The following is a 23949-nucleotide window of genomic DNA, read 5'->3' as shown; positions in this document are numbered from 1 at the left end:
CGGATCTTACAGCTTGGTGTAGATGAAATGGCAGGAGCAGGAAAAACTTCTCAAAGTGCAGATCCCTATGGAATTCTCATCATCCTCTGGAGTTTTTTTTGGGTTTCATGAAGGGCAAGGAATCAGGAGAACCTGATGGATTAATTGAAAACCAGTTACTAATTCCTGCTTTTCTCTGTTTCATCCATCTTCTGCCTGGTTTTAGCTCTAACACCTCAATTTAGAAATGGAAATTTTAGCTATGATTCAGATTTTGGGAAAAGACAAAAATGAGCTGAAGGTTCGGACGCCACTCCTGTTGGTCACTCGTCTCTGCTTGGAAAGACCTCTTGGACCGAGCCTTGCTGGCTCATGGAGCAGCAATGGAGTGGGTGGGTTGGGATTTTTCCTTGGAGCTCATCCTTTTTTCCAGTCTGTTCAACATCTGGGCCGCAGTGGGGCAGTGGTTGCGTCTCCTCCGGGCCCCGCGCGTCACCCCGGTGTGCCGAGCCTTCCCCCAGCATCCCAAAGGGTGGGAATCTGCGTAAATGGGGGATCTGGAGCATCCCCGTGTGTGCAGAGGGTGAGGAACCCCTGGGGTCGCCATCCCAGAGGGAAGACCAGCGCTCCAAACTTCTGGATCTTTCCTTTTTTTTTTCTCCGTCATCGAATTGTAATTACAAAATTATTTCGGGAGGATGGAGCGATTCAAGTCCCTCTCTTTAAGTTTTCCTGCTGCCGTAATTGGCAGCTTTGCCCCGATAAATCAGCAGAAACAAACGTGGCTCTTGCTCTTCATAAGTGAGGGGAAAAAATGAAAAAAAGAATCTGTATTTAATCAGCTCTTTGTTTCCAAGATGGCAGCTGCTTTGTATTTAATGGAAAATCAGGCTCTTCCCAATGGAAAGAATGTTATTCCCAAAGCGAATACAAAAGAAAATAAAACCCACAAAAGAGGAGGATGAAATATGTCCATATTTTTTTTTTTTAGTTTTTTTTTTTTGGTCTCGTTCGTTCCAGTTTGGAGCCGCGCGCTCCTATCGCGGCCGGGCCTCGGCTGTGCTTTCCATCAAGGATCTGGGAAAGTCTCGGATCCCGGGCACAGGGACCAGGAGAGAGACACGAATAGGACCAAAAAAATGAAGGCTACTTCATGTTCCTTGTCTACCTTTTTGGCTTTGGGGAGATTTACATGGAATATCGGGAAGGAATTCTTCCCTGTGAGGGTGGTGAGGCCCTGGAATGGAATTCCCAGATTTGCTGTGGCTGTCCTCTGGATCCCTGCAAGTGTCCAAGGCCAGGTTGGACACTGGGGCTTGGATCCACCTGGGATAGTGGGAAGTGTCCTGCCCAGGGCAAGGTGGGAATGGATGGGATTTAACGTCTCTTCCCACCTGAACCATTCCAGGATTCTGTGATTTTGAATCCAGTCTCAGCTTCCAGCCTGGTGCGACATTTGGGATTAGGTGGTTCTGTGGTTACTGAGTGCCTGCAGGTAAACTCAGTGGCAAACCAGGATAAAGGCTGTAATTCCTAGAGTATTTCCTGGAGTTTCTCAGGGTGGGATGATGTCCCATCACAAACCTGGACTGGCAGGAATCTTTCCCACCCATGACTGGTGTGCAGGTCCTTGGAGAGATCCTGCAGCATTGCAGGAGCCTGGAGAGCAGCTGGATGCTCCAGCTCATTTTAGGTGATCCAGGCTCTGCACCCAACCATTTGCATGTTCCTGACTCCCAAAAAACCCTTTAATTAAAAATATCCTGCCCTGCGTTTGGGTGTTGAACAAGGAAAAAGACGGAGATTGTGGAATGTTCTGTTTCCTTGGATTTTTGCATGTTTACATATCCAAATTTTCCCCAGCAGCTTCCCAGCTTTGCTGCAACCCCTGGAGCTTCCAGAGGAGATCTCTGTCCACACTGGGCTCTTTAGGGCTCCAAAGGAGCTGCCCTGTGTTTGGCTGCGCCATCTGCATCCCGAGGTCCTTCCCTTCCCCTTCCCCTTCCCCTTCCCCTTCCCCTTCCCCTTCCCCTTCCCCTTCCCCTTCCCCTTCCCCTTCCCTTCACCTTCCCAAACCTTCCCGGAACCTTCCCTTCCCTTCCCGGAACCTTCCCTTCCCGGAACCTTCCCGGAACCTTCCCGGAACCTTCCCGGAACCTTCCCTTCCCGGAACCTTCCCGGAACCTTCCCTTCCCGGAACCTTCCCGGAACCTTCCCTTCCTTTCCCCCTGCCCCTCCTTCTGTTAATTTATTTTCCTATTTAACAAAAATCATCAAGCAGAAGTCACTCGTTGGCTCTGGCACAGTGACAAATTGTGTGTTCTTGTGCCTGCTCGTATCCCAAAGCCTTTGATATCCCAAATCCCACAATTTCCCGTGGTTCCAACCTCCTTGAGTTGTGCTTTTGCTGTTGGGTGTTTTTGCTTCTCCATCTCAGGCTTCTCATGATTCCAAGACCTCTTGATTCCTTCAGAGGAAAAACCTTTCCATGTGGAGCTGGCTACTCCACAAATTACTAAAGATCCCAAAAAAGCCCCAAACCGAATAAAACAGCATTAAATATTTTTAATAAAAGCCCCTTTCAGCCCTGTCTGCGGGAGCTGCTTGTGACCATCACCCCCAGTGTGATTTCCCTCTTCCCTGAGCTTCCCCCAGCTCCAGCCAAAATACTTCCAGCTGTTGACCTTGGGCATCTTGGGCACAGCCAAAGTTTTCCTCCTCTTTTGTTGGAATGTCAGGGATTTGTATCGGGCTGCAGTGGCTGGTTTATTTTTGGTGTGGTGAGGATAATTGCTGGGTTTGCTTTTCTCTTTTCTTCCCCCTTTTCCTTTTTATTCTGTTGTTTGTCTGGTTGTCCCTGAGCTTCTGGTGGGAGCTCAGCTCTGCCATTTGTTGGTCCTGTTGCTGGATCCCGTTTTCCCAGAATTTCATCAAGGTGGGAAGTGTTTGCCTCTGGCAAAGGACACCCTGTGGAGGTTTTTCCACACCTCTGGAATGCAGCCACTAAAAGGGACTCAGCTTCCACGGGAACTTGGGAGAGATCCTGGGTCAGGCAGGGCCTTCCAGGTTGGTTGGAGCTGCTCCACTTTTTGGCTCTTTGGAGATTTCCAGATGAGTTGGTCTTTGCAGGAGACAAATTCTACTTGGAATTGGGTTAATTGGTGCTGCTCTCTGTAGGTTTTCCATGGTGAACCTGAGATCTTCCATGGGGGGATATTCTTTCTGCTGAACTGAGATAGGGGTGGTCAAAGCCAAGGCCAAAATCCCAGTTTTACTCAGGAAAAGCTCCAGTGGTGAAACTCTGTTGAAATCTGGTGATTTGTTGATGGCACCAAGGATTCTTCCATGACCCAAGGTTCATCTGTCCCAGAGCATCCATCCTCCTCCCAAACAAACAAAACTCTGGATTGTTGGATCACTTCTGGAATGGCAGATCCTGGGCAGAAGGCTCCCCCATTCCTGGGAAATCATGGATGCCTGTCCTGGCTGGGAGTGGATGCTGGGGCTGTTGGAAGGGACGCTGCTGTCATGGTGACAGGGACATTGGCCATTCCATGTGTCCCAGTGTGGATGGAATCCAAAACGCCTTCCCAAACAAATGTATATGCAGACATCACCTCTTTTCTTGAGTCATCAGGAGCTCCAAGGTCCATTGGTCCAAAGGTTGGAGTATCCCAAGGATCCAAGACTGAGGAGCATCCCATGGATCCAAGACTGAGGAGCATCCCATGGATCCAAGACTGAGGAACATCCCGTTGCTCCAAGGCTGAGGAGAATCCCATGGATCCAAGATTGAGGAGCATCCCATTGGTCCAAGCCTTAGAGCATTTTGTGGCTCCAAGATTGAGGAACATCCCGTTGGCCATGGCTGAGGAGCATCCCATGGGTCCAAGGCTGATGATCATCCTATTGATACAAGGTTGAGGAGTATTCCATGGATCCAAGACTGAGGAATATCCTATTGATCCAAAGCTGAGCAGCATCTCATTGGTCTAAGGCTGAGGAGTTTTCCATGGATCAAAAGCTGAAGAATGGATCCAAGCATCGAGTTTTCCATGAATCCAAAGCTGAGCAGCGTCTCATGGATCCAAGGCTGAGGAGCATCCCAGTGATCCAAGTCTGAGGAATATCCCTTCCTCCAGCAGCCATTCCCATGTGCCCAGGAGCCCTGACCCACAGGCCAGCCTTGCCTGGAAGGTTTCCCTCCTTCTTCTTTTCCTTGGCAAATCCCAAACCCGCGTGAACGTCACCTCCTAACTTGGCTCCGGCCCCTTTTTCCAGCTCCATAAATCCACACAGTGGCTCCAGTGTTCACCTCCTGGGATGGCTCCACGGAGCCAGGGATCAAATCCAGGTCTGCCAGTGGCTGAAGTCACTCAGGGCCCGTTGGTGGCCACACCACGTCAGCCACCCCTCGTGTCCCACGTGTGTCACGTCAACGCGGAGTGACAGAACCTGACCCACAGATGGAAACCAGGAATTGCTCTGCTCCTCTCCTCCTTCCATTAAAAAAAAAAAAAAGGAACAAAAAAGGGATTTGTTCTTAATGAGTCTGCTGCAAAGCTGAATAAATAGAATCAATTAATTGAAAGTTTTCTTGGTACCTGCAGGGTTTGTGTGGGATGGAGCCATGGAGGTTGGTGTGGCCATGGGAGTGATTGAGCTGAGCTCCAGCCTTGAGGGGACATCTCTGGAGGCCACCAAGCTTGGGGTGACATTGACATCACTGGGGCTTGTGGTGTCCTTGCTTGGGCCTCTTCTCATTCCTTTGGACCTCTTTGTCCTGGAGAAGCCATTTCTTTGCAGGATCTTGAGTGCAGCTCCACAGCTTTTTGACTGTCTTTTTTGGGTTTTTTTTGGTAGGGATTTTGTTTGGTTTTGTGTGGTTTTTTAAACTAAAACAAAGCTGAAAACACCCAAAACAAACCAGAAAAAAAAAATACAACCAAAAATCTCCACAAAAAACCCCCACTTGGTCCAGCTGAAAATTGACCTTTGGGCAATTAATTAAGGTTTATTTTTATAAACCTCTTAAAAATATTTTTTAAAATTACGGGTACTCGCCGTTCATTTGTTTTGACATTTTGGGAAGCGTTTGTGCTTTTGGGTGATGGTTTGGGGTTTTTCTGTCACCTTCAGTGAGTGCAGAACTGTTGTTTAAAAAAAAAAAAGGCAAATCAGGACAGGACAGGCAAGGCAGGAAAAATTTCTAGAGCTGATTTACTGAATTTTCCCCCAGTTTAGGGGGATTTGAGGCAGCCAGGGGATCCAGAGGCTTCTGGAGCAGGAGATGAGCCCTGGGAGGTCTGCAGGGTCTGAAGTCTCCATCTGTGGCCACAGAGAGAGGATCCACTGGGATTATCCTGGGGTTTGTGCTACCAAACAATTGCTCATTATTTCCCCATCACGTTTCCATCCTCTGCAAAACATCCCAGTGCTGCCTTATGGATTGGGAAAGTCAGGAAATTCAGTGTTGAAATTACGGGGACAACTTGTGGTGTTTATAGAAAATTGTACATTTAATACCAAAGGATTCCCATTTTTTGGCCTGCTTTTGTGCTGTCTGAAGTCCCTGGATTTTGCATGTCTAAATATCCTTAATCGCATCAATCCCGATGCTTGTTGCGGGTGAAGAAGGAATTCTGCTGGTAGCTAAAAAAAATAATTGGAAATTCTGAGAGCACTTGGAGCCTGTCAGGCTTTGTTTTCTGTGGAAATGCTGTGTTAATTCCTCGGAGGGTCGCTGGGAGGGTTCTCCTGCTACAGCAGGAGTTGGGTTTGGATTTCTGGGACTGCATCCCACCTGGTTGGGCCAGGGGAGGTGCAGGAGGCACCAACAGGTGAAGGGAAGCTGTGGCTGCCCCTGGACCCCTGGAAGAGCCCAAGGACAGGGCTTGGAACACCCTGGGATAGTGGGAGGTGTTCCAGGGTGGACCTGGGTGATTTTTGGGGTCCAACCCAACCCACTCCACGATTCCCTGGCAGCCAGAGGCGCTCCTGCAGGGTGGCGGGGACTGGCAGCACCGTTCCTGATTGCACGTTAAGATTAATGGGTATTTATTTGAACAACCATTCCATTTCAGTAGCTCTTAATGAGTCCTTTGATAGCCAGTTCCTTAATTAACAAGGCAGCCTCTTGGCGTTTCCTCTCCCTAATTGGGAACAGATTGGCCGTGTCTAAACAAACGCTGCTCCCGGCAGCGGGGCGGGCTCCGGAGCCCCTGCGCACGCTGCCCTTCCTCACCAGGGCTGCCCCTGGGAGCCCAGAGCCTTCCCTGGCTGCCCAGGGATGGGATCTGCGTGGAAAGAGAGGATTTCGTGGCTGATCTCCTCAAGCAGGATGGACATTGGGCTTTGGGATTGCCCAGGGAGAGTCCCAAAGCCTGGAGGTGCCCCCTGGATGTGGCACTCAGCACTCAGGGTGGGGACAAGGTGTGGTTTGGTCACAGATGGACACTGGGCTTTGGGATTGCCCAGGATGAGTTCCCAGCCCTGGAGGTGCCACCCGGATGTGGCACTCAGCACTCAGGGTGGGGACAAGGTGTGGTTTGGTCACAGATGGACACTGGGCTTTGGGATTGCCCAGGGAGAGTCCCCAAGCCTGGAGGTGCCACCTGGATGTGGCACTCAGTGCTCAGGGTGGGGACGAGGTGTGGCTCGGTCACAGATTGGACTTGGTGATCCTGGAGGGCTTTTCCAGCCTTAGTGATGCTGTGGTGGTGTGTTCTGGTAGGAGCCCCTTGGCTGCATCTCTGGGAGAGCTTTGGCGCTTGGCTCCTCCCGTTCAGTGCTTGGAGTGGCCACAGAGAACCCTCTGTGTGTCCAGAGGGATCCTGATGGACAGGGAGGGCAGTGGCACCTGGATCCACAGGGAACCTTCTGGGTTCTTCTCGGGTGCCCAGAGGGATCCTGGGTCACCTTGAGCCACAGGAGGGAACCTTCTGGATCCTTCCCGTGTGTCCAGAGGGATCCTGGGTGGCACAGGGAGGGCAGTGTCACCTGGAGCTACAGGGAGGAACTTTCTGGATCCTTCCTGTGTCCCCAGAGGGATCCTGGTGGCACAGAGGGCAGCGTCACCTTAAAAGGTGTCATGGCAACTCCGAGGTTCCATCAGGAGCCGTGGACATAGGGATTCATTGCCAGGAATGAGCCACAGAACAATAAATCTGTGGATTTTGCTGGGATAACACCCTTGGAATGGCTTTGTTTGATTGAAGTTGGACCAAGGAGAGGTTTGGGCATCTTGGCTGTGGAGATCTGCCAGCTTTCACCTATGATACCCATTCTTCCCAGTGCAAATCCAGGTTTTGATGGGATTTGTGAAGGTCTTAAACAATGAATGACCCCACAGAGCTGTTCCTGGGATTGCTTTGTGCGGTTTGAAGCTCTTCAGTTTTCTGCCACGTTGGTAAAGGAGCCTTGGTGCCTTTTGAGGTATTTGTTTTCCCCTTTCCCTGCAGAGTGCTCAGCTCAGGGCTGCATTCCTGCTCTTTGATCCCTGTCCAGATCTCATCCTGCCCTTTGGACAAATTGTTCCTGAGCTGGAGTGACCAGGATGTCTGGGCATTCACTCTCTCCTGACCAGAATTTGGTGCCCAGGGCAGGTGTGGGTTGCCCTTGGAGTTCCTCCACAGGTTGATCTGACCCATGCTTGGGGTGTAATGGGATTGGTCCTCTGAAATTTTGGTCAGTAGGGACAGAAAATCCTTCCTGGGGTATTTCCTTTGTGTGATGTGGGAAAGGAGGGCACCCAGTGGGACCTGGGCAGGCTGGAGAGGTGAGCGCAGGGGAAGCTCATGAAGTTCATCCTGAGGGGTGTTGCCCTGGAGAAGAGAAGCTGTTCCTGAAACCCAGACAGGGCTGGAGCCACTCTGGGGAGCAGGATCAGGACGTCACCAGTGCTTGCTCAGGGTGCTGGCACAGGGACAGCCTTTGGGAGTGTCCCAGGTTCTGCCACGCTCCCGAAAATCATCAGGGAATTAGCGCGGGGCCGGATGAGCGCGGCGGCTCCTCTGAGCTCCCGACGGCCGCGGCGACACCTCGGGGATCCCGCTGCGTGCCAGGGCACAGGTCCTGGCACCGCCACCGAGGGTGGGGCAGGGCACTGTTTCGGGAGGGTAGCCAACCGTTTCGGGAGGGTTGGGGTGGGTAACAATTTTGGGAGGGTAATGATTTCAGGAGGGTTGGGATGGGTGATGATTTTGGGATGATTGGGGCGGGTAACCATTTCAGGAGTGTAATGATTTTGGGAGGCTAACCATTTTGGGAGGGTTGGAGTAGGTAATGATTTTGGGAGGGTTGGGGTGGGTAATGATTTTGGGTGGATTGGGGCAGGTAGCCATTTCAGGAGGGTAACAATTTTAGGAGGGTTGGGGTGGGTAATGATTTTGGGAGGGTTGGGTTGGGTAACAATTTCAAGAGGGTTGGGGTGGGTGATGATTTCAGGAGGGTTGGGGCAGGTAACCATTTTGGGAGGGTTTGGGGTGTGTAATGATTTTGGGAGGATTGGGGCAGGTAACCATTTCAGGAGGGTAATGATTTCAGGAAGGTTGGGATGGATAATGATTTTGGGAGGGTTGGGGTGGGTAACAACTTCAGGAGGGTAACAGTTTTGGGAGGGTTGGGGTGTGTAACCATTTTGGGAGGGTTGGGATGGGTAACAATTTTGGGAGGATTGGGGGGGTAAGGATTTTGGGAGGATTGGGGCAGGTAACCATTTCAAGAAGGTAATGATTTTGGGAGGGTTAGGGTGGGTAATGATTTCAGGAGGGTTGGGGTGGGTGATGATTTTGGGAAGATTGGGGCGGGTAACCATTTCAGGAGGGTAATGATTTCAGGAGGGTTGGGTTGGGTAATGATTTTAGGAGGGTTGTGGCTGTGGCAAACACGTCCATGCCAAACTCAGCTCTGTGTGTCCTGGGCGAGTCCAGCTCGTCCAGCACTACAGGAAAACTCAAAAAAAAAAAAGAAACCAGGCAAAAAAAAATCCACACTATGAAGCGAAACCCCATCGTAAATAAACTCCTGAGAGCCGAGGCGGGCATCTGTGGCAGGAGGATGTGCTCGATTCCTGCCAGCCAGAGCCATTCCAAGCGGGAATACAAACAGCCTTCAGCCGCAGCGGCAGCTTATTAGTGCTGAAATATCAGCGGCCGCGCGCTCGTTTGTCTCCTGTCAGCAGCAGCTGCTTATCCAGCAGATTTCCCGCTGTATTCCCGGGAAATGGCCTGAAATTGATGTTCACAAGCCAGGGCTGACTTTATAAGGAGCTGCTGTAACTCGTGGAGCGCAGGGGTGAGGCAGGAAAGGATTAAGTCGGGTCTTATTTATAAGGAGTGAAAGCCATAAATTCTGGGAGGGTTTTAAATCTCGGTGCCCAGGGCAGGAGCTGCTGCTCATCCCTGGTGGTACCTTCTGTTCTCTGAGCAGACATTTAACACCGTGATTGAAACTCCTGTGGCATCTCTGAGTTCTCTGATAATAAATAAGGGGGGGAAAGGGATTCAGGCTTAAAAAGCAGAAAAAAAATAATTCCATATACTTTTGCTTTTCTTCAGATAATAGTGGATCTAAACTGTGAGGCATCCATGTGTTCTGTGAGAGGAAAAACTGGGTATTTTTAAAAGAAAAGACTTTTAGGTGTCTAAACCTCAAGGATAATGGAAATTAAAGGTCATGTTCTCAGCTGGCCTGAGAAGATTCAGGTTCAGAGTGAGGACAGTGGGCATTTGCACCTGAAACAGTTTTAGACTTGGCCTAGTCCTGTGTGGAAAAGGCAGAAGGAGGGAAGGCTGAGCCAGAAGCTGCTTCTGGGCTTGTTTGGATCTCCTTTGCCGTCTCTGTAATAAGTCCTGAGGTAGCATTCCCATAAGGAACATCCTGAAGTGCTCCTTCTGTTCAGGGAAGCCTCTCAGAGTCGTGGTGCTGATGATGAAATTGCTTTTCCCATTCCATTTTCCCTGTTTGGGGCTTAATTATGTAACATTTAATCTCAATTGTTGGCTCCTTTTCACCCACTCGTGGGGTCACTTCTCATTCTCTCTCTCCTGGCCAGAATTTGGTGCCCCGGGCAGGTGTGTGTCACCCTTGGGGTTCCTGACAGGTTGATCTGACCCCTGCTTGGGGTTGTTCCTCTGAAATTTTGGTCAGTAGGGGCAGAAAAACCTTCCTGGGGCTTTTCCTTTATGTGGTGTGGGAAAGGAGGGCACCCAGTGGGACCTGGGCAGGCTGGAGAGGTGAGCACAGGGGAAGCTCATGGAGTTCATCCTGAAGGGTGTTCCCCTGGAGAAGGGAAAATTCCAGGGAATCCTCAGAGACCCTGCAGGGGCTCCAGGAGAGCTGGAGAGGGACTGGGGACAAGGCCTGCAGGGACAGGAGCCAGGGAATGGCTCCCACTGGGAAAGGGGAGATTGGGCTGGGATCTTGGCAAGGAATTGCTGGCTGGGCTGGAATTCCCAGATTTGCTGTGGCTGCCCCTGGATCCCTGGCAGTGCCCAAGGCCAGGTTGGACATTGGGGCTTGGTTTCACCTGGGATTTAAGATCCAACACAAACCATTCCATGGTTCACCTGGAAGTGAGAACCTCCAAGGCTTCTCCAAGAGTTACAATCCTCTGTAAATTCCCACTGATGTGAAGCATGAGCTGCTCCAGGGATTTTCTGCTGCTCTTCCAGGAAGGGTCAGGAGCCCCATCCCCTGTCCTCATCAGGGTTCCAGGGCTTGGCTGCAGAGCTCCGATTTCACATCCTCTGCTTCCATCTGGGACATCCCAATGACACATGGAGGGCTTGAGGGCAGGCACTGGGAATGTCCAGCTGGAGCAGAGCAGGCTCAGGGGAGACTCATTGGGATTTGCTCCTCCCAAGGGGCAGCTGTGACAGGGACAGGACCTGGAGAATGCCTGGAGCTGTTCCAGGGGAGGTTCAGGTTGAATTTGAGGGAAAGATTCCTCATCCAGAGGGTGCTGGGCACTGCCTAGGCTTCCCAGGGAATGGGCTCTGCCAGAGCTCCAGAAGCATTCGGATACCTGTCACATGGATGGTGTGGGATTGTTGGGGGGTCTGTGCACGGCCAGGGCTTGGATCCATGATCCTGTGGGTCCCTCAACTCAGGATTTTCCCTGATTCTGTCAAAACTCCTCGGCCACAGCAAAAACTTCGAGTGTCTGTTGGAATTAATGAAGAAAAATCACAGCTGGGCAGCGCCGTACTTCCCGCAGCTCTCGGAGATGAGGAATTGGCACGAGCAGGGTTTTAAATAACCCAGCGTGTCAGAAAAGCACAAACAAATGATGAAAAGCAAAGAAAAAACCCCAGAGCTCTGCTAAACTTTATGGTTGCCATGCTTCATCTTCATTTTGGTGCAGGTGTTTGTTGGGAGGTGAGTGATGGACGCTCCGGAGCCTGGGAGCGGCGGCGAGCCGGAGATGGAGCACCCTGCCCTGCAACGCACGGCTCGGCTCCTTTTTTAAATAAAAAACCCATCCTTCCCTCCTGCTGAAGATGGATGTGGCCTGAAGATCCAAACCAAGTTTGCAGAGCTGGGAAAAAAGCCCTTCCCAGCACAGGGATCAAACGTTGCCGCGCCGCGATAGCGAAACCGGCGGTGCCGAGCTGGAAACGCGGCGTAAACTCCGCGTTTAATCCCAGTTTAAACAGAGCTTGTAAAGCGCGCCTGAGAGTCGGTGAGAGCTCCTAAGCCACGCCTTGGTGCCAGGAAAGCGTGTTAAGAGTCTTTTGTGAGTGTTTGAGGAGATAATCTCCTGCTGGAGCTGTTTTTGGGGCAGCACCGTGATCCAAAACCTCCCTGGTGGCGTTGCACACGCAGGCATCAGGATCGTTCCCTGTGGTGTCAGCCTGAGGGGTTGAGCTAAATCCTGCTCTGGTCCCAGAGGATTTCCTCCATTTTTATGGGGTTAATTCCTGGTGCAGACTCTCTACCTGCCGTAGAGAGGGTCAGGTTGTGGGTGGGAATGTCCAAGGCCAGGTTGGACACTGGGGCTTGGAGCAACCTGGGACAGTGGGAGGTGTCCCTGCCATGGAATGAGATGGGCTTTAGGATCACTTTCATCCCAAACATTCCATGATTCCCTGATAATCAATGGGATGCTGTCTTGCCCGTGTTAGGATGTGACAAGAACATTTTGAGCTCTGAGCACCCTGGAGCTCTCCTGGATCTGAGCTTTTCCCAGCTACACCCAACAAGGCCTAACCCTTCCCCCAACCATGGGCACTTCCAGAGGGAATTCCCTTGGGAGAGGGTGGATGTGACCTTGAGCGCTGTGGGAACATCCCGTCACAGATGGGACACACTGAGGAGGCTGGAGAAGTTCTCAGGTGGATTCAACTGAGGAGTTCTGGCTGAGCTGCAGAAGTTCTGTTGTGCTTTAACTGAGGGGGTTTGACTGAGCTGGAGAAGTTCTCTGGTGGCTTTAACTGAAGAGACTTGGCTGCTCTGGAGAAGTTCTGTGGTGGCTTTACTGAGGAAATTTGGGCTGGACTGGAGAAGTTCTATAGTGGATTTACTGAGGAAGTTGGCTGCTCTGGAGGAGTTCTCTGGTGGCTTTACTGAGGAGATTTGGGCTGGGCTGCAGAAGTTCTGTGCTGGTGGCTTTAACTGAGGAAGTTGGTTGCTCCAGAGAAGTTCTCTGGTGGCTTTAACTGAGGAGGTTGGGGCTGGGCTGCAGAAGTTCTGCGATGGCTTTACTGATGAAGTTTGGCTGCTCTGCAGAAGTTTTGCACTGATGGCTTTAACTGAGGAAGTTTGGCTGCTCTACAGAAGTTCTCTGGTGGCTTTAACTGAGGAAGTTTGGCTGCTCTGCAGAAGTTCTGCACTGATGGCTTTACTGAGGAATTTTGGCTGCTCTGCACAAGTTCTGTGCTGGTGGCTTTACCAAGGGGGCTGCTCTGCAGAAGTCCTGCAGTGGCTTTTGCTCTGGTGTCGCTGACGAGTGTCCGTTTGTCCTGCAGGGGAAGGTGGCCCAGACAGCCTGCATGTCGGCCTGCAAGCACCTCTCGACGTCGCTGCTGCAGCTGCTGCTGGAGGCCGAGGTGAGGCAGCTGACGCTGGGGGCCCTGCACCAGTTCAACCTGGACGTGGAGGAGTGCGAACGTAAGACCCCAGCCAGCCCTGTCCCTGTCCTCGGCTTGGGAATCCAGGGGGAATCCCTGCTCTGCCTCAGGCTCAGGGGTTTGGGGAACATCTAAATCGAGGTGGCCCACACCTGGAATGGGATTTGGGCCCATGAGTTTTAAGGGTGGTGGGTCAGCTCTATTTATAAAATTAGTTATTTATTGACCAGACAGGAGAAAATGAAGAAAAGGTTTTTATTAAAGTTACTGCAGGGTATAAATCAAAAAGAATTATTAGTGCATTGCATTAAATTATGTGTGACATTAACATATTTCTATTAAAATATTTCTATTTCTATTTCTTATTATATTTACATTTACATTCATATCTATATCTATATCTATATCTATATCTATATCTATATCTATATCTATATCTATATCTATATCTATATATCTATATCTATATCTATATCTATATCTATATCTATATCTATATCTATATCTATATCTATACCTATCTGCAACTACACATTTATCTTTATCTTTATCTTTATCTTTATCTTTATCTTTATCTTTATCTTTATCTTTATCTTTATCTTTATCTTTATCTTTATCTTTATCTTTTATTTATTTAAACTGGCAAAAGAAATGCCAGGATAGGTTAGGAGTCAAAAGAAATAGGATACATTAAGAATCAAAAGAATGGGATAGATTAGGAATCAGAAGGAATAGGGTAGATTGGGAATTAAATGGAATAGGGCAGATTAGGAATCAAATGGAACCTCTTGTCAAAATTACCATGGCGCACACAGAGTCCCTTCCCTCAGCCTGCAGAGGAGTAACCCCAAAGCAGCATCCCAAATTTGGGGTAAAATCCTACAGTACTGCTGTGCCCCTTGGTGTTTGGGGTCCCAGGTCAGGGGTGTGGCCATGCCAAGGTCTGGGGGTGGTGGTGCCCACAGAGCTCACCCAGAGCATCTTCAGCACACAGGATTCCAAGAGATCCAAGTTTTATTCCTCCTTTTCCTCTTCAATGCTGCCTTGATGCTCTCCAAACCATCCCTACTTTTTGGGGTGGAGTATTTTAAAACCAGGAGGGATTGGAGTGCATAAATCAAAAATCAGTTTATGACTCGTTCTGAGAATCTGGGGCTGCCCCATCCCTGGGAGTGTCCAAGGCAGGGTTGGATGGGGCTTGGAGCAGCTGAAGAAGTTGATGTTCTTCACCAGTTCTGGTCCTCTCCCAGCCTCAGCCCCTTGTGCTCTCTGCGGGGAGTTTTGTCCTTGGAATGACCCCTGTGCCAGGTCAGAGTGCTGGAGATGAGGTGTCCTTGGGATGAGCCCTGTGCCAGGTCAGAGTGATGGAGATGAGGTGTCCTTGCGATGAGCCCTGTGCCAGGTCAGAGTGGTGGAGATGAGGTGTCCTTGCGATGAGCCCTGTGCCAGGTCAGAGTGATGGAGATGAGGTGTCCTTGGGATGAGCCCTGTGCCAGGTCAGAGTGGTGGAGATGAGGTGTCCTTGGGATGAGCTCTGTGCCAGGTCAGAGTGCTGGAGATGAGGTGTCCTGTGACAAAGTGACAGCAGCTCCTCAGGGCAGGAGCATTGTGGTGCCACCCTCAGGGCTCTGCTCCCAAACCTGCCCCTTCTGGGTCTTCAGGCACCCACCTGAAATTGGGGCTGGAATTCTCTGGTTGCCCTCAAGTTGCTGCTTGTCCTGCTCAGTGGAAGGGTTAAAAACCAGAGCCCAAAGCAGACAAAATGCAGTTTTTAATCCTGATTTTGGAATTAAAGTCAGGCAGAGTTAACACACCCCTGCACAGGATCCTCTTCCCTCTGAGGGAGATGGATTTGTTGGGATTCTTCCTGAGATTGATTTGTTGGGACTCATCATGGGATGGGTTTGTTGGGATTCATCCTGGGATGGGTTTGCTGGGATTCATCCTGGGATGGATTTGTTATGATTCTTCTTGAGATGGGTTTGTTGAGGCTCATCCTGGGATGGGTTTGTAGGGATTCATCGTGGGATGGATTTGTTTGTATTCATCATGGGATGGGTTTGTTTGGATTCATCGTGGGATGGATTTGTTTGGATTCATCCTGAGGTGGATTTCTTGGGATTCATCTTGGATGGTCTTTGTGGGATTCATCGTGGGATGGTTTTGTTGGGATCTATAATGGTGGGGATTTGTTTGTATTCATCCTGGGCTGGGTTTGTTGGGATTCTTCCTGAGATGGATTTCTTGGGATTCATCTTGGATGGTTTTTTTGGGATTCATCATGGGATGGTTTTGTTGGGATCTATAATGGTGGGGATTTGTTTGGATTCATCCTGGGCTGGGTTTGTTGGGATTCATCCTGGGCTGGATTTGTTGAGATTCTTCCTGAGATGGATTTGTTGGGATTCTTCCTGAGATGGATTTGTTGGGATTCATCATGGGATGGGTTTGTTGGGATTCATCCTTGGTTGGATTTGTTTGGATGCGTCCTGGGATGGATTCGTGACCATGGTGGTTGAAAACCGAGAGCTTGATAGAGTTCCTAAAGAATCCCTCAGGTGATCTTTGATTTTAGGGTATTTTAGGGACTTTTTCCCCCCCAAATATCTGCATTTTGGCTTTCCTGGTTGAGGTGGAGATTGGGATGTCGGGTGTTATCACAGAATCCTGCAATGCTTTGGGTGGAAAGGGACCTTAGAGCTCATCCAGGGACAATTCCCACTATCCCAGGGTGCTCCAAGCCCCATCCAGGCTGGCCTTGGACACTTCCATATCTCCAAGGCAGTGACATCAGCTGTTGGTTTCATCATCCCCTGGCACTTCCCATTGCCAAGCCAAGTTCTTCCACCCTTTATCCAACATTTTCCTGACCAGATTTTACTTCAGCTGCCCCCATCAATGCTGAGATTAAATTTACTGCTGGCAGCAACCCCCCAGCAGGAATTTTGCTGTTTCCAACACGTGTCTTTCCCTTTTTTAACATCCACGTGCCATTTTCCAGCCCTCAGCTGACCAGCCTGGGAGAAGGATCCAAATTTAACGATTCCCTCCCAGATCCTGCAGCTGCACCATAACTCACAGAGCAATGCCTGATTTTCCTCCTGGTGCTGCCTCAATCCCTGAATTCCTGACTCTCATTTGTGTCCCTCAGCTGTGCTCCCATGGGTGTCTGCTGAGGGACAACTGGGAATAATGGGAATCATTTGTCATCCCTAATAATTCCCTGTTTTTTTTTGGCTCCAAACACTCCAAACCCAGCAGTTTTCCACCCCATCCATAACGTGGATCATGGAGCAGCAGCTCTTCCCTAAAAGCTGCTGCTGCCAAGGAAGATGGATGGGATTTCAGAGCAGGTTGGAAAGCACAATTCCTTAAATTCCTGTTGTTTGTGGAGCCCGAGCCGGGAGCACTCAGACATCCCGGAGCAGGTGACGCCAACCTGGCAGCAGCAGGGTCAGGGACCTGTCCTCATCCCAAGGTGCCACTGGAGCAGGGAATGGAGATGGATGCTGGAGCTGGATCCTCCCCATCCATCACTGTCAGCCCTGAACAGACAAAATCCTTCTCCTTTTCCAGCAGCAAATCCGTGCCCCTCATCCCCACGGGTCTGTCTGGGGGCTCTGCTGAGCCTGGGAGTCACTTTATTTGGTTATTTTGGAGCAGGAATCCATCAAGGTTTGAATTTTGGGATGAGCCATTTCCAAGAGGGAAGGAGTGTATTCAGAAAATAAGTTTCAATTTGCAAGGTTGGGGTTTATTCCTGGTTTTTTCGGTGTTTTTTTAATCTTTTTTGTATCTGAAAGCACAGGTGTGAATGTCAACATCCTCCCAGCACCAGTTTGTGCCTCTGCCTTCATCCTCTTCCTCCCCCCAAATTCCCAAACCTTTCCCAATCCAGCAGTTTCATCTTGCACTTACACATTAAAATAGGATTTTATGTCTGTTTGGAGCACTTCCAGTGAGTGCCATCATGAGGGACTGGGGCTGCAGAGTTTTGATGCTGGAATTTATTAAGGTTTTGTTTGTGAATGCTGAAAAAATAATCTGGTTAAAAGAGAGGTGAGGTGAATGAAGGAAATTATTTTGTTGTATATTAGGCATAGTTTATTAATTTGATCCTCCAAAAGGAAGCTGTTGTAGGACTAAAGAGAAGCAGTGAATTAAACAGACCCCAAGAGCCAGGTATTCCATGTTTCCCTCATGTGGGTATCCCATAATCAGCAGCATTTTTGGTGTGAAAGAGGAGAAAATAGCAGAGCAGCCACGTTGTAAAAATCCTTTTGGGTTGCTTGTGATGGGAGAAACCTGTGTAAAATCCGAGCTGTTTTCCATGGTTTGTCCTGGTGAGACCACGGAGTGTCCAGCTGGATCAATCCTGGACGAGATTCAGGGTGTTGAGGGGTCAGGGCGAGCATCTTCTGGTGTTTTCCAAGGTGTTTGGGAGCAGCTTTCCATGGATTTGAGTGCTTGGATGGCACCAGTGCCTCCAGGGAAGGGCTGGAGGTGGATTTGGGATGTGTTGTAGGGCAGGAGTTGGGATGGTGAGGTTCTCTCACTCCCTTTTAAACCTGGACTAAGGCACGGCTTAAATGAGCTGCCTGGAAAGACTCAGTGGTACACATCTCCTTGTGTTTCCATTTAGGAGCCACTTCTGGGTTAAAAAGAAGCAAAAAACCCTGGAGAGGGGAGAAAAATCCCAAAGATTTTTTGGAACCTGTAAATTTCCTTTTTTCAGAAAAGAAATTTAATTTTTTTAGACATTTTTTTGTCTCCCAGGATGCATCCATAATCCAAGATTTAACAATGCAATGGGATTTTTAAATGCCTACATGCCACGCTCTGCTCTTTTTGAACTGGTAAATCCCTATATATATATATATATATATATATATATACACACATATGTGTATTTATTTTATTTATATACATTATTTCATATGTAAAAATATAAATATAATTATATATTTATATATAATATTTATATTATTATTTATATTATTATATATATAAAAATATATATAAAACCCATATATATAAACATAATTTGATAAATGCATAATTTTTCCATCTCCCCTCTACCTCAGACATAGTGAGAATGAAATGGAACAACCCAGATTTGGGGATGTCAGCTGAAAAATCCCAAAGAAACGGGGCTGTTCTCACTCCTAGGAAGTGTTTCCAATCTCCATAACGGGTTCCAGGAGTGGCTGAGGGGTTTTTACAATCCTCAGACCATAAAATGAGCAATTCCATAATCTCCAAACTCTTTTAACTGCTGCTTTATGGGAAATTAAAAGAGCCCTAAAAATTTATATTTCAGATTACATTAAACACCCTATTTTTAGTCAGGCCCTCTCCTGGGGATCAGCCAGGCACACACCCAGATGTCTCTGCTGGAGTGAGGAATTCTCCATCCCAACAGATTGTCCCAAAATACGCCCACATGGATCCTGGCACAGCCCTTCCCCACCTCCTCCTTGGCTGCCTTATCTGGCTAGTGGGAATATCTCATGTGGAAATCCTGGGATTTGGGGGAACTGCCAGGGTTTGACCATGATGCTGGAGTCATCCTCTCCCTCGGCGTGATCCCAAGGACTCCCAGGTGTTCTTCCAACCTGTGATCTGTCAGGGATTGGAGTTTGTGGTGCTGGATTTAAACGGATGTCCCTGACTGGTGTCTGTCTGCGGCAGTGCACCAGGAAAAACCGGGATTTGGGGGAAAAAATGGGAATGTTGCACTGGAGAGATGGGAAGGTTTAAGCAGAACAGATCAGGAGAGAAATGTCCACCCCTCAGGTGCTGATTTCTCAATGTGCCTCAGGTCCTGGGGTCAGATTTGGGCACCTCCCAACAAGAGAGACCCTGAAGGACTGGAGAGTGTCCAGGGAAGGGAACGGAGCTGGGAAAGGTCTGGAGAATCGCTGAGGAGCTGGGAAGGGGCTGGAGAATCGCTGAGGGAGCTGGGAAGGGGCTGGAGAATCCCTGAGGAGCTGGGAAGGGGCTGCAGAATCCCTGAGGGAGCTGGGAAGTTGCTGGAGAACCTGTGGAGTTCCCTGACCCAACTCTTAAGTCAGAATCCTATGGATTCTGTTCCAAATTTCTTGTCACGCATGTCCAACATCCTTCTAAAGAGTTTCCTTCTCTTCAGCTTGGAAAACATCTTGTGGTCAGCCCCAAGCGAGTCCCCCCCTGGGGCTGTGGGTGCTCCTCAGCCCTGCCAGTGTCCCATGACGGGGACCACTCCTTCCTCTGCAGTGACAGCACCCCAGGCCCATCTTTGTTCCATCAGAGGAACGTTTGATGGCGAGGGAGAGAAGTTTCTCTTTAATCTGACCCAGTTCAGAGTGTTTTGGGTGACTCCTCCCTCTTCCCACAGCTCTCTGAAATTACCCAGATGGGAACGAGCTCTGAGAGCTCGGGCTGTAATGGGGAACAGCTTCAGAGCGGGGTTGTGTGGGAATGCTGTGGGAGAAGGAGAAGCTCAGTGTGGAAATTGGGTGAAGAAGAAGCTCAGGGTGGGAACTGGGTTCTTCTCTCTGTTCCTCTTGCCTCCGTTCCTCCCCAGCATTTCTCACTTTTTCCCACCTGTGAGCTTCTCCAGAATCCATGGATTTGTTCTTCAGCCTCAGTGTCCTCAAGGTGTCACTTTGTTCCTGGGGATACGGAACAGGAGGTCCCATCACTTGGCTTTCCTAGGATGGCCTTCCAAGGCTTTATCCAAAGAGGTCCCATCACTTGGCTTTTCCAGGATGGCCTTCTAAGGCTTTATCCAAAGAGGTCCCATCACTTGGCTTTTCCAGGATGGCCTTCTAAGGCTTTATCCAAAGAGGTCCCATCACTTGGCTTTTCCAGGATGGCCTTCCAGGGCTTTATCCAGGGAGGTCCCATCACTTGACCTTTCTAGGTTGGCTTTCAAGGTTTTATCCAAATAGGTCTCATCACTTGGCTTTTCCAGGACAACCTTCCAAGGCTTTATCTAAGGAGATCCCATTGCTTGGCCTTTCCAGGATGGCCTTCCAAGGCTTTATCCAAGGAGATCCTATTGCTTGGCTTTTCCAGGACAGCCTATCCAAGGGGTTCCCATCGCCTGGCCTTTCCAGGATGGCTTTCCAAGGCTTTATCCAAGGAGATCCCATTACTTGGCTTTTCTAGGACAGCCTTCCAAGGCTTTATCCAAGGAAGATGACTTCAAGATCTCCATTCTTCCTTGAGGAATCCTGATTCCTCAATGGTCAATTGCCCAGATGTTATCTGTGGCCACGAGCAGATTGGTCCACGTTCCGTTCCCTGGGAGCCGCTTCAGCCTCCATCCCGGAGGTGCTATCACAAATCCCATGTAATTCTGAGGAGATCTTGCCCTCAGTTGATATTTTTGAGGGATGAAGTCACGTCTGGGTCCATTTTTACCTCTCAATCCATGCAAGGCCCCGTCCCCGCGCGCGCAGCCGCGCAGAGGGCACAGGGAGATCCCCCCGTTGGCTGTAATTAATTAATTTACAGTGGATGTCTCTTTTCTGCCATGCCTTTGAACTCTTTATTCTTTGTCCATTGTAAAGGGCTTAACGGTTCCTGTTCCTTGATTCTTTCATCAGTGAAATGTTTTGGAAGAGAGGTTGGAGTCCCCCTGTGACCTGCCCTGGGTGGCCCAGGCCTGTAGACCTTGCAAAGACATTACTTTTTTGGCCTGAACACAAACCCCTCAAACCTTTAGCCTGGCTAAATGCTTTGTACAAACAGCCGCATACTGATCTGCTCTATTCTCCGGTGATTTTCTGCTCAAGGGGCTGCTCTGTAGGTTGCTTGCTATGTTTGCCACTTGCCTTGGTCGTGAAGACAGAACAATGAACGAATCCGACAGTACTGAGGCCAACACTGCGCTCGGTTGTTCCAAGGAAATTATCCTGAAATCTGCTTGAGGAGATTAAACCCAAGAAGAACTGGCTGTGTCTGTCCTCTAAAGCCCCGCTCTCCTCTTTGTTTGCCCTTTTTTGCTCCGAGACTTTGTTCATTCCTCCTTCAGAATGGGTTGGTGGCATTGGTATGTAAAGTGTGACCTGCGATTACAGGAGGTGCAGCTCCTTCTCCAGCAGCCCAGGGGAAACATTGCATTCATTCCTCGGCAGCTTTTCTGAGTGTCTGGGCCGAATTCCTGCTCTCCTTTCTTCTGGGATATGAAAAATATCAGCTCCTATATCATTTCTTCTTTGACACAGAGAATATCAGCTTTTACATAATTTCTCCTTGGACATAAAGATTATCAACTCCTATATTATTTCTGCTGTGACACCAAGATTATCAGCTCCTACATAATTTCTTCTGGGACACAGGGAATATCAGCTTGGATGTCATTTCACCTCTCAAATGTCAATCACAGAATGCCAGAATTGTAGAATTTGAGTTGGAAAGGATCTTAAAGACCATCTCATTCAGCCATGGCAGGGACACCTCTTCCTAGAACGTTCCAGAGCTTTGTTAAATCAGTGTTGATGAATCTTTTGATGAGAATTGCTGTAAATTGTGTTGGCTCAGTGTGTCACCATCCTAAGTTTTCCACTGTCACTCCATAACTCTCCTGGCTTCATCCAGTAGCTCCCTTAGGAATTTCTTAGATTTGCTTGGGATGGAAGGGACCTTCAAGACCATCTCATTCCATCCATGGGCTGGGCCACCTTTCTCTAGAAGGTTCCAGAGCATTATTAATTCAGTATTTTGGTGAAAATTGCAGCAGAAATCAGTGTGGGCTCAATGTGTGACCTTCCTAAGTTTTGAAGGGAAGCATCACTTCATAACTATCCCAGCCTTCCTCCAGTCAGTTCCTTAGGAATCACTGACTGGTTTGGGATGGAAAAGACCTTAAAAGCCATCCAGTTCCAACCTGTCCACAGGCAGGGAACCATGGGAAGGGACAATGGGCAGACAGCTAAAGGTGAGCTGCTAATGAGCAGCCATGTCCTGGGATGAAATCTGTCTTGAGACGAAATCTCTGTTGGGATGAAGTCTGTCTTGGGATAAAATCTGCCTTGGGATGAAATCTGTTTTGGGATGAAATCTGCCTTGGGATGAAATCTGGCTTGGAGTGGAATCTGCCTTGGGTTTCTCACAAGCAGCCGACAGCGGTGATAAATTCACCAGCCTTGTGAGAACATTCACAATCACAGGCATTTTCTCATGAGGATTTGAAGTTCATGCTTTGGGGAAGATCTTAAATTTCCCAACTCCGTGTGTGCTCCTAAATAGATGCTGAACAGCTGTGAGGCCCTTGATCCAAAATAGAAACTCGTTTTCCTCGCAGTCCTTCCAGGGTTTCTTTTCCAGGATTTCTCCAAATGTAATCAGGAACATGAGGTGACCCCATCCTTGGAGGGCAGGACATCATGGTTGGGTTCCTCAGCCCAGGGACATCTCTGACCCCGAGTCACCCAGAGGAGTTTCACCTCTTGAGAAGGTGCTCAAGCACCATTTCTCACTTATAAACATTTTCAGTTTTTCAGGTATTGTGCTTTTCCAAAGTGTTTTAGGATTGATGTGGCTTTCGGGATAATTGTTCCAGATGGGACAGTGGGGTGTAGAGGGAATGTGTAAAGATGATTTATCCCTTGCAGATCAGAGTCAGAGGGTTTGGTTGATCCTCCCTCCCTGCTGGCTCGGGCAGGCTGCAGTCAAATTTTACAGCAAACTACATTAAAATGCCTTTGCAGTTAGGATTAATTAAAACAGTTTTTGAGGGACACATGTGAAGTCACTTTGGGCTCTTTGCACCAGGAGTATTGGTCAGTGGAATTGGCTGGAGCTGAGTAGCTCTGATCTCAGGGAATCATGGAATGGTTTGGGATGGAGGGACCTTCAAGATCATCCAATCCCATGTTCTGCCATGGGCAGGGACACCTTCCACTGTCACAGGGTGCTCCAAGTCCCCAAGTCCAACCTAGCCTGGACTCTTCCAGGGATCCAGGGGCAGCCACAGCTGCTCTGGGCACCCTGTGCCAGGGCCTCACACCCTCCCTGGGAAAGAGAAGAACTTCATGTTCATCGCACTCCCATCCTGTGCAAAACTCCAAAGGCACAACCATGGATTGTTCCCGCTGACTTTGGTTTGTGCCTTTTCTATCCAAAACCCAAACATGAGCAGTCAAGTCCATAATTTCTGTTTTTATTTGTTTATCACTCCCTTTGAGTCATAACTTCAGACAAAAGCAATGATTTCCCAGCCGTGTTCGCTCCTGTCCTGCAGCGGTTGTCACTTGAGTGATCACTGCAAAGATGAGCGATGGTTTCAATCTCAAAGCTCTTCTGGCATCTGAGACTATTAAAAAGCAGAATCTGAGAAGTGTCCCCTGTGCCCCTGGAGGTGCCTGTGTCTGGCTTGAAGGATGTTCTCCATCCCAATGTTTTAATGGAAGGTGGAGCAAGGGAGCTGATTAATAACCCTGCTTTGCTTCCCGAAATGAGGCGGTTGAGGGACAGGACTGAGTCCTGGTGTTTCACTCATTAATCTCTTCTTGTTAGAGCCAAGGGGCTGCTCCGTGATTGGGCTGCTCTAGGAAAGCTTTGGAAATGGGAGCGTGATGATTTATGTTCCTGATTTTGTGGCCCTGGCTTGGAAATGGGAAAACTTTTAGGAGGACGAGTGTTCAAGGCGAAGACCACCTGACATGAAATCGCTTTGTCCATTGGTGCCTCTGGTGCATGGAGACAAAAGGCAAAATCCTCCTTCCATATTGCCCAGCCATCCCTAATCCTCATCTCTGTGGAGCTGTTGGAGGGACCCTGCAGGGTGAAAACTGGGATAGATGGGCGCTAATGGACCATGCAACTGAAAAATCTGTATTTGGTGAATATTTTCCCTAATTTCTCCCTTTTTGCCATCACACCTGGCTTCATCCCAAGAAAACATTTCATT

At 49.1% G+C, this 23949-nt stretch overlaps 1 protein-coding gene across 6 annotated transcripts in view; it reads left to right on the top strand.

Annotated features, from left to right (window-relative positions):
- The window catches only part of EXOC6B (exocyst complex component 6B), a 292980-nt gene that overhangs the window by 197569 nt on the left and 71462 nt on the right, over window positions 1-23949 (top strand). For all 6 annotated transcript variants that reach the window (XM_074540721.1, XM_074540719.1, XM_074540718.1 and 3 more), the window contains one exon: window positions 12948-13089. In XM_074540721.1, coding sequence (XP_074396822.1) covers window positions 12948-13089 — 142 coding nt within the window. The remainder of the gene's footprint in view (window positions 1-12947; window positions 13090-23949) is intronic.

This window comes from Zonotrichia albicollis, chromosome 5 (assembly GCF_047830755.1).
Source record: "Zonotrichia albicollis isolate bZonAlb1 chromosome 5, bZonAlb1.hap1, whole genome shotgun sequence".
Taxonomy (NCBI): Eukaryota; Metazoa; Chordata; class Aves; order Passeriformes; family Passerellidae; genus Zonotrichia; species Zonotrichia albicollis.
The sequence above is the reverse complement of the archived record's forward strand: the minus strand, read 5'-3'. Positions and strand labels throughout refer to the sequence as shown.